The sequence below is a fragment of the Dreissena polymorpha genome, chromosome 1 (genome assembly GCF_020536995.1).
Source record: "Dreissena polymorpha isolate Duluth1 chromosome 1, UMN_Dpol_1.0, whole genome shotgun sequence".
NCBI lineage: Eukaryota > Metazoa > Mollusca > Bivalvia > Myida > Dreissenidae > Dreissena > Dreissena polymorpha.
Window position 1 is genome coordinate 198,237,963 of NC_068355.1, and position 9,069 is coordinate 198,247,031.

General features: G+C 35.3%; 1 protein-coding gene across 3 annotated transcripts in view; it reads left to right on the top strand.

The window, feature by feature from the left end:
• LOC127864525 (clathrin light chain A-like) overlaps window positions 1-7,405 on the top strand; it is a 40,918-nt gene extending 33,513 nt beyond the window's left edge. For all 3 annotated transcript variants that reach the window (XM_052404185.1, XM_052404186.1, XM_052404184.1), the window contains one exon: window positions 5,915-7,405. In XM_052404185.1, coding sequence (XP_052260145.1) covers window positions 5,915-6,086 — 172 coding nt within the window. In that variant the 3' untranslated portion in view covers window positions 6,087-7,405. The remainder of the gene's footprint in view (window positions 1-5,914) is intronic.
• The last annotated feature ends 1,664 nt before the right edge of the window (window positions 7,406-9,069 follow it).

Consider the following 9,069-nt stretch of genomic DNA (forward strand, 5'->3'; position numbering starts at 1 on the left):
TATTACTTTTATTGATTTAAAACGAAAAATGTATAACTACCAACAGTGTAGGAGAATCATTACCCCTATTACAGTGAAAGGTCAAGGATCAAGAACTGAACTGGGTGCTTCTAAAAAGGGACAGAGTTAAATGCCAAACCACACTATTGACATTTTCTAATCACCTGCTAAATACATAGTATTTCTAAGTCTCATGTGTCGCATGAACGTATGAAGCATAGTATTATAATTAACCCATTTATGCCTAGCGTTAAGAGAAAAGGCATTGACAAACAGCGGCGTCTCATCTGTTGGCAAACAGCGGCGTCTCATCTGGGTCTGCGCTGTTTGCTAAAAGCAATTTTTGTTAGAAATATTTTAAATATAGAAATGAATATACTAGACATCCCTAATTTTGGACATACATTGATCCAATTTAGAAGGATGGGAGAGTCCACTAGGCATAAATCAGTTAAATTTGCAAAAATGTAAGAATACATCTCTGATACACTACATGAAGGGGGAAAAAAAGGGAAAGGAAGTCAGCAGCCAGCATGTGCACTCTTGATCTTTCCCTTTCATGCCTCTGTTTGTTTAGTTCGTCTCTAACCATCTTTCTTGCCATTTCATTCCAAACAGCTCTGGGCCGTAAGTTTGCTATCTAGTTTTGTGTTGATGTGAAATGTGGTACTGATTTACTGATGTTCAATCAGCAATTAAACCCTTTCCCACTTAAAAGCAAAGTGAAAATGGCTATGTGCAATCAGCAGTTAAACCCTTTCCCACTTAAAAGCAAAGTGAAAATAGCAATGTGCAAACAGCATAAAACCAGAACAGCCTGCAAGTTACTTGCAGTCTGTTCAGGTTTTATGCTGTTTGCTGCTGATCAGTATCAGATTGTTGGCAATGAAGCCTTTAAAATTTGAATCTATTAAGAAAGGTCTTTATTTAAAAATAACTTTCTGGGGGGGAATACAAATGCGTCAATATACGTATCTAAGTGGTAAAGGTTTAATACTCGAAATCAATCTGGATAGTAAGTGGTTGAAGAAAACTACCTCATACAAGAATTTTGCTAAGATGATATTCACCTTTAAACAAAAAGGCAATAAAAGCATAAATGTTTCGTCCCTGATGAGCCTGTGGGGGCTTCACATGCTAATCAGGGAAGACATTTTCTATCAGACTGGATATTTCATTTAAAAGACATTTCCTTTAATGTTTTTTTGTTAAACGAATTGTCTTCCTTTAATGGCCTAGTAGAATACTTTAGGCATAGGAACTAAGCCTAGTTTTCCCAGAATGCATCTCCAACACATGTAGATGTGTAACTACCCTCGGATGATCATTTGTAAAACAGTACCACATAGCCTTGGTATATTGGTGGCTGGTGTTGTATGTTCAACTAGTAGAACTAACAAATGAACTGTGTTCTGGGAAAACAGGGCTTAACGAAGAAATGTGAAGTGTCATACCAGTATTAGCCAGTGCAGTCCGCACAGGCTAGTCATGGAGGACACTTTCTGCTTTATTGTATTCTTTGTTATCATAAGCCACATTACAGCAACAGCTTTTCAATGTGCTCAACAAAGTCTTCAAAATTGGCAAACCACATCTGGATTTCATAACTAAGAGACATTTTTCACTTTATGGCACTTCAGGTAATTTTGTTATAAATGTTCTTTATTTAATGCTTTTTGGTGGTTTAATATAGAGAAATATCAGTGAATTAAAACTGATATTTCCCTGTTTTAAACTGTGAAAAATAACAGTGAAAAATCTGTATTTTTCAATGTTTTACTGTGAAATAACGTCATTTTTACGACGAAGTGACGTCATAAATCCAGCGAAATTATCCAATTTTTTTACAATGTAAATAAAGAGTGAAAAAAGCATAAAATAAAAAGAAATTTTGTTGGATGTTCGATGGAATATGGATTTTAATTCACTAGTGATCATAAAAATATAGAAACGATATTCCATTGAATCCAACAAATATACTCTATTTAAAAACATATTTGAAATAGAGCATTTCTATGAAAATGGAATGTTAATATATGACATTGGGAAATCTTGTACCACTATTCACTGATAAGATGTTGTTGGTTGTCACAATAGGCGTCTTTCTTTACATTAATACATTAGAAGTTCAGAAATATTCATCGGCTTTTGCATCTGTTTGCATCTGTTTGCATCTGTTTGCATCTGTTTGCATCTGTTTGCATCTGTTTGCATCTGTTTGCATCTGTTTGCATGTTTAGATACATACATATGAGTCCTGCTCTGTGGAAAGGGGGTTTAATGCATGTGCGTAAAGTGTTGTCCCAGATAAGCCCGTGCAGTCCGCACAGGCTAATCAACGACAACACTTTCTGCATAACTGGAATTTTGCTTAGAAGATACTTTCTTTGAACAGAAAATATCATACAAGCGTAAAGTATCGTCCCTGATTAGCCTGTGCAGACTACACAGGCTTATTTTGGGTGCCACTTTACGCACATGCATTAAACCACAGAGTGCGGCTCATATGGTTGTGATTCTCTTATGAAAAAGAAAGAATGAGAATATCACGAAGCTGTTCTATATGTGTGATCATATATATGTGTCCATCTATTTTGTTAAAATAATGTCACCAGTCTTGTTAACAGAGTTTTATTTAACTTCAATTCAATATTTTTAATTGTTCAACAATCCCAAAACAGAACTGTTACTTAAATAAAGAACTACAGAATTCACATAGACTTTTTCAATTTGTAATATTCAATATGATAAATGTGCGTGAAACAAGTTCTCTTTACTACTACTGTTTGTGACAAAAGTCTCTGAACACATGAAGTTTGAGATCACACAATCTTGTGGTTTTATGTTGAATGCAAAATTGCTTATGTATTGTTTGCATGACATATATACATGTGTTTTTATAGTCAGAAATGAAGGCTTAAACTCTTTACTGCTGCAATCTGTCTGAAAAGCTAAGCTAATGCAATGTGTTCTTGAAAATGTAGTCCTAGAAAGTTGCTGATATATAAACTGATATCTCAATGATCTGTTCACTAGGTTTATACAAATACTGATATCTTTAACACACTTAATCACTAATTTGGCACTTAGGAATGCCAACTTTAGTAGCAATTATTTTGAGTTCACAAATGAATCAGTTATTTAGAAAGATTAACTTGAAGTGTATGAAAGTGTACTTCATTTTGAAATATGTTGTTGTTGTTAATGCACATTAACAAATGTTAGTAACTTATGCCTTCATTTTGTCAGGTATCGCTAACAAAGTATATGTAGAAAGCCAAGTAGTATTAAGTTTTCAGATAATAATTTCTAAAAGGTATAGATTTGACAAATATTCTTAACTGCATGTACCCTGGGCTTTGTATCAATATCATTCTTAACCCATTTATGCCTAGCATCTAGAAAAAAGGCCTTGGCAAAAAGCGTAGACCCTGATGAGACACCGCATGATGCGGCGTCTCATCAGGGTCTGCGCTGTTTGCTTAAAGGAATTTCCGTAAGAAATATTCTAAATATAGAAATAAACATCCCTTATTTTGGAAATAAATTGAAACAATTTAGAAGGATGGGCGAGTCCACTAGGCATAAATGGGTTAATGTTTTAGCTAAACTCAGAAGATGAGTTTTGAGTATGTCAGCTGAGTATTGAGTATGTCAGCTGAGTATTGAATATGTCAGCTGAGTTTTGAGTATGTCAGCTGAGTATTGAGTATGTCAGCTAAGTATTGAGTATGTCAGCTGAGTATTGAGAATGTCAGCTGAGTATTGAGTATGTCAGCTGAGTATTGAGAATGTCAGCTTAGTTTTGAGTATGTCAGCTGAGTATTGAGTATGTCAGCTGAGTTTTGAGTATGTCAGCAGAGTATTGAGTATGTCAGCTGAGTATTGAGTATGTCAACTGAGTATTGAGTATGTCAGCTGAGTATTGAGAATGTCAGCTGAGTATTGAGTATGTCAGCTGAGTATTGAGTATGTCAGCTGAGTATTGAGTATGTCAGCTGAGTATTGAGTATGTCAGCTGAGTATTGAGAATGTCAGCTGAGTTTTGAGTACTGTGAAACCATTATTAATCGTCAGGCATTAATTTTCATAAATTTCGCCAGTCGACTGATCGGCGAATTTAAGATCCTAACGAACAATCATGCTCTATGTTTGAACAAAAACAAACACCAAGTTGAACAATATTTTAAAACTTTACCGTAGACATGAGGCATTTAATTCCAACATAATCCATGCACGCATTCACTGCTGTTTCGTAATCAAGATTAATCTGGTTTTGACACAAAGGGATGTAGATTACACAAGGTACTTAACTGACACGTTACACTTCTTTAAACGTGTGTGCAGTAAAGCTGTATCGAATGCGTTGACTTCGTTTATGTAGAATGGTAATGAATTAGCGCTAATTGTTTATAACTTTATTACCCATTAGGTGCATTGTGTTTTTCAGGGGTGTTGCATATTAGCCATCACGCAGCGAATGCCGATGAAAGACAATAAACCAAATGAAAATATGACGATGTGTGATCAACATGCGTATTTATCACAAATTAATAAAGAATATTTTAATTGCTGTTTGTTGTTTGATTGTTTGCTTTTAACCTCACTTATTACTATTTTATATGCATCAATTTATTTATTTTTAAATTTTTGACATTATTGATTTATATACCGGTTGTTTACTTTTTAAGAACAAACACACACATAGAGTCTATAATTCTAATGTTGATATTAGAATAAAAAAGCATTTTATTTGAAAAAAAAACAACTTAACAATCTGGATAATATTCTTATAATAGAATAAGACTGATTGGCAATTGGCTTCGTTGTTACAAACACTCGTTAACGGTTATTCGATCCCACTTGGCCGCTAATCATAACAATGAACGTGTGAATGGCATACATTTGTACATTAAGAGGGTCCATTACTGTCCCTTGATAACAAAAGACTAGTTAATTGGCATGTGACAAACAGGCCCCACCTCCTGCAGTGATTCTCAAGTGTGTTCCCGCATTCGTACCACGATTTTTCGCAACTGCGATTGATCGCGAATATGTATTACACACAAATCGGATATTGACTGACGCATTTTTTTTTAATTCAAAATCAGAAATCGGCGAATTTAAGTGCTGACGAAATCGTCATTTTTATAAAAATGACGAAAGTTTGTGCTGTCGAAAATAAATGGTTTCACAGTATGTCAGCTGAGTATTGAGTATGTCAGCTGAGTTTTGAGTATGTCAGCAGAGTATTGAGTATGTCAGCTGAGTATTGAGTATGTCAGCTGAGTATTGAGTATGTCAGCTGAGTATTGAGAATGTCAGCTGAGTATTGAGTATGTCAGCTGAGTATTGAGTATGTCAGCTGAGTATTGAGTATGTCAGCTGAGTATTGAGTATGTTCGCTGAGTATTGAGAATGTTAGCTGAGTATTGAGAATGTCAGCTGAGTATTGAGTATGTCACCTGAGTATTGAGTATGTCAGCTGAGTATTGAGTATGTCCGCTGAGTATTGATTATGTCAGCTGAGTATTGAGTATGTCAGCTGAGTATTGAGTATGTCAGCTGAGTATTGAGTATGTCCGCTGAGTATTGAGTATGTCCGCTGAGTATTGAGTATGTCAGCTGAGTATTGAGTATGTTGTTGAGCTCATGAGCAATCTTGAATGTCAGCTTGAAGAATATACACATGTTCCTTCTCAAACTCATTCTTGAGTCACTCTCAAAACTCAAAAAACTTCCATGAGCACCTGACCTGAGCATGATGATCAAACTAATCTCACAAATTAAGAAAAAACCCACAGAGTTGAGTCAGACTATTGAATTGAGTATGTTTGTGATACTCGGCCCTGTCTGTGTTTTTTTTTTAAGCTATTTAAGCCTTAAGCAGTTAAAAGCCTTGTTTTGTTTTCAGGGAATCTGAGGCAGCTTTCATTGCGGACCGCGACGAGACTCAGCCAGGGGAGGAATGGGAGAAGATTTGCAGACTCTGCGAATTTAACCCAAAGAATTCAAAGAACACAAAAGATATTTCACGCTTTCGTTCAATCCTCCTGCAACTTAAACAGACACCTCTAGTCCGATAGATCGTTTGTTGTATTTTTGCTGAGTATTGAGGTGGCTTGATGTCTAGACTCCAACGCTGGCAACATTCAATGTAATATTGAACGCACACCTTCTGAATTCAAGTAGGGTAGAATTTGTAAAATGAGAAACACAAGAGTTTATAAACCTCCCTCTGGGAAACCGGGCTAAATGCATCTGCTTAAAGTGTCATCGCAGATTAGCCTGTGCAGTCTACACAGGCTTATCAGGGATGAAACTTTTGGCTTTTATATAATTTTTCTTTAAAAAGAAGTATTTTGTTAATGAAAATTCACTCCAAGTGGAAAGTGTCATTCCTAGCTCATAAAGACTGCATTAAGCGCCCTTTTCCCAAAGCGGAGTTCATATATATTGCCATTGTGGATGTGCACTGGTCGATTTTGTTAACTAGGTTACTCAGTTTGAAGAAAGTGAGATGTATTTGGTTATATTTTACCCACGAAATTATCATAGCATAAATGTGCAATACAGAAAATGTTAGGTAACTTTCTATGTCCTTGATGCATCTTCAATAAGGCAAATCTTTTATCTTTTTAACAACAATAAATATATATTTATTGTTACACATTTCATTATAACATTCCAGTGCTAAGCAATCTTAACAATTGTACATGTTTTCACCTTAAATTGAGCTTCATAATTTGCAAGTGACATCAATTCTCCTGAAGGAGTTCATTTCGTAATACTTTAAAGTTGTGAATTTTTAACCAGGTTTTCCGAAGGAAAAAACTGGTTATTAGATTGCCGATTGCGGGCGGGCTGGCGGGCGGGCGGAACAAGCTTGTCCGGGCCATAACTATGCCGTTCATTGTCAGATTTTAAAATCATTTGGCACATTTGTTCACCATCATTGGACGGTGTGTCGCGCGAAATAATTACGTCGATATCTCCAAGGTCAAGGTCACACTTTGAGTTCAAAGGTCAAAAACGGCCATAAATGAGCTTGTCCTGGCCATAACTATGTCATTCATTGTGAGATTTTAAAATAATTTGGCACATTTGTTCACCATCATGGGACGGTGTGTCCCACGAAAGAATCATGTCAATATCTCCAATGTCAAGGTCGCCACGACTGAAAATAGATTTTTTTTTTAAACAAACTTACAAAGGGGGTTAATTTTGTTTGTTCATTTCAAAAGTTCAGTTTGAGTTTTCTCCCTTTATCAGATTTTTTTTCACAATGAAAACCTGGTTTTGTGACAATTTTGTCCCTTGTTTATTATCATTTTATGAGAAAAAGTTTGCAGTATATTGTATTCATTTGTATTGTAATTATAAAAAATAAATATTAATGAAAATAGCTGTGTTACAGACAATTTAATGTGTTACTCACTGGATTTTCATTGTTTACATTAACCCTTTCACACTCAGAGGCAATGTGAAATGGCTATGTGCAAACAGCATAAAACCAGAACAGCCTGCAAGTAACGAGCAGTCTGTTCAGATTTTATTCTATTTGCCGCTCAGCAGTATCTGAGGGTTGGAAATGATGCCTTAAAAACTTGAATCTAGTAAGAAAGGTGTTTAATTAAATGTAACTTTCTAAGGGACTACAAATGCGTCAAAATCTGTATCTACGTGGAAAAGGGTTAAACTCGTGCTAACAAAAATGGGAGGTGCTACATTTGAGTCACCAAGTGGTACAGTTTGTGTTGATTAGTCGGTCTGCAGAAATGGTTCAAAGTTTGTGGTGAAAACTGCTACCACAATTATTAAGCGATTAAATTGTAACTTAAAATATATCATCACCTTGAAGTGTAGGGCTTCAAAACACCTTTTTATCCCAGTGTTCCACACATTGCTGAGTTATTTGTCCTTGAATATAGCTGACATTCCCGATTAATTTGTCCTTGAACATCGCAGACATTCCTGAGTTATTTGTCCTTGAACATAGCTGACATTTGAGTTATCTGTCCTTGAATATAGCTGACATTCCTGAGTTATTTGTTCTTAAACATAGCTGACATTCCTGAGTTATTTGTCCTTAAACATAGCTGACATTCCTGAGTTATTTGTTCTTGAACATAGCTGACATTTGAGTTAATTGTTCTTGAACGTCGCTGGCATTCCTGAGTTATTTGTTCTTGAACATAGCTGGCATTCCTGAGTTATTTGTCCTTAAACATAGCTGACATTTGAGTTATTTGTTCTTAAACATAGCTGGCATTCCTGAGTTATTTGTTCTTGAACGTAGCTGGCATTCCTGAGTTATTTGTTCTTGAAAGTAACTGGCATTCCTGAGTTATTTGTTCTTGAACAAAGCTGACATTTGAGTTATTTGTTCTTGAACATAGCTGACATTTGAGTTATTTGTTCTTGAACAAAGCTGGCATTCCTGAGTTATTTGTTCTTGAACGTAGCTGGCATTCCTGAGTTATTTGTTCTTGAACGTAGCTGACATTTGAGTTATTTGTTCTTGAACATAGCTGACATTTGAGTTATTTGTTCTTGAACATAGCTGGCATTCCTGAGTTATTTGTTCTTGAACATAGCTGACATTCCTGAGTTATTTGTTCTTGAACATAGCTGGCATTCCTGAGTTATTTGTCCTTGAGCAAATCTGATTAGGCTATGTTGGTGTTTCAGGCGTGTTTATGACAAAGATCTAGTTTAAGTCTTACTCTAAGCGGTAATGTGAAAGTATTCATCTATAAGGGATAATGTATTAGTATTCATCTATGAGGGATCATTTGATAGTATTTTGATAGTCTATAAGGGATAATGTGATAGTATTAGTCTATAAAGGATAATGTGTTAGTATTCAGCTATGCCAGATAATGTAATAGTATTCATCTATATGAAATAATGTAATTGTATTCATCTATGAGAGATAATGTAAAAGTATTCATCTATGACAGATAATTAATAGTATTCATCTATGAGGGATAATGTGATTGTATTCATCTATAAGGTATGATGTGATTGTATTTATCTATTAGGGCTCATGTGATTGTATTCATCCAT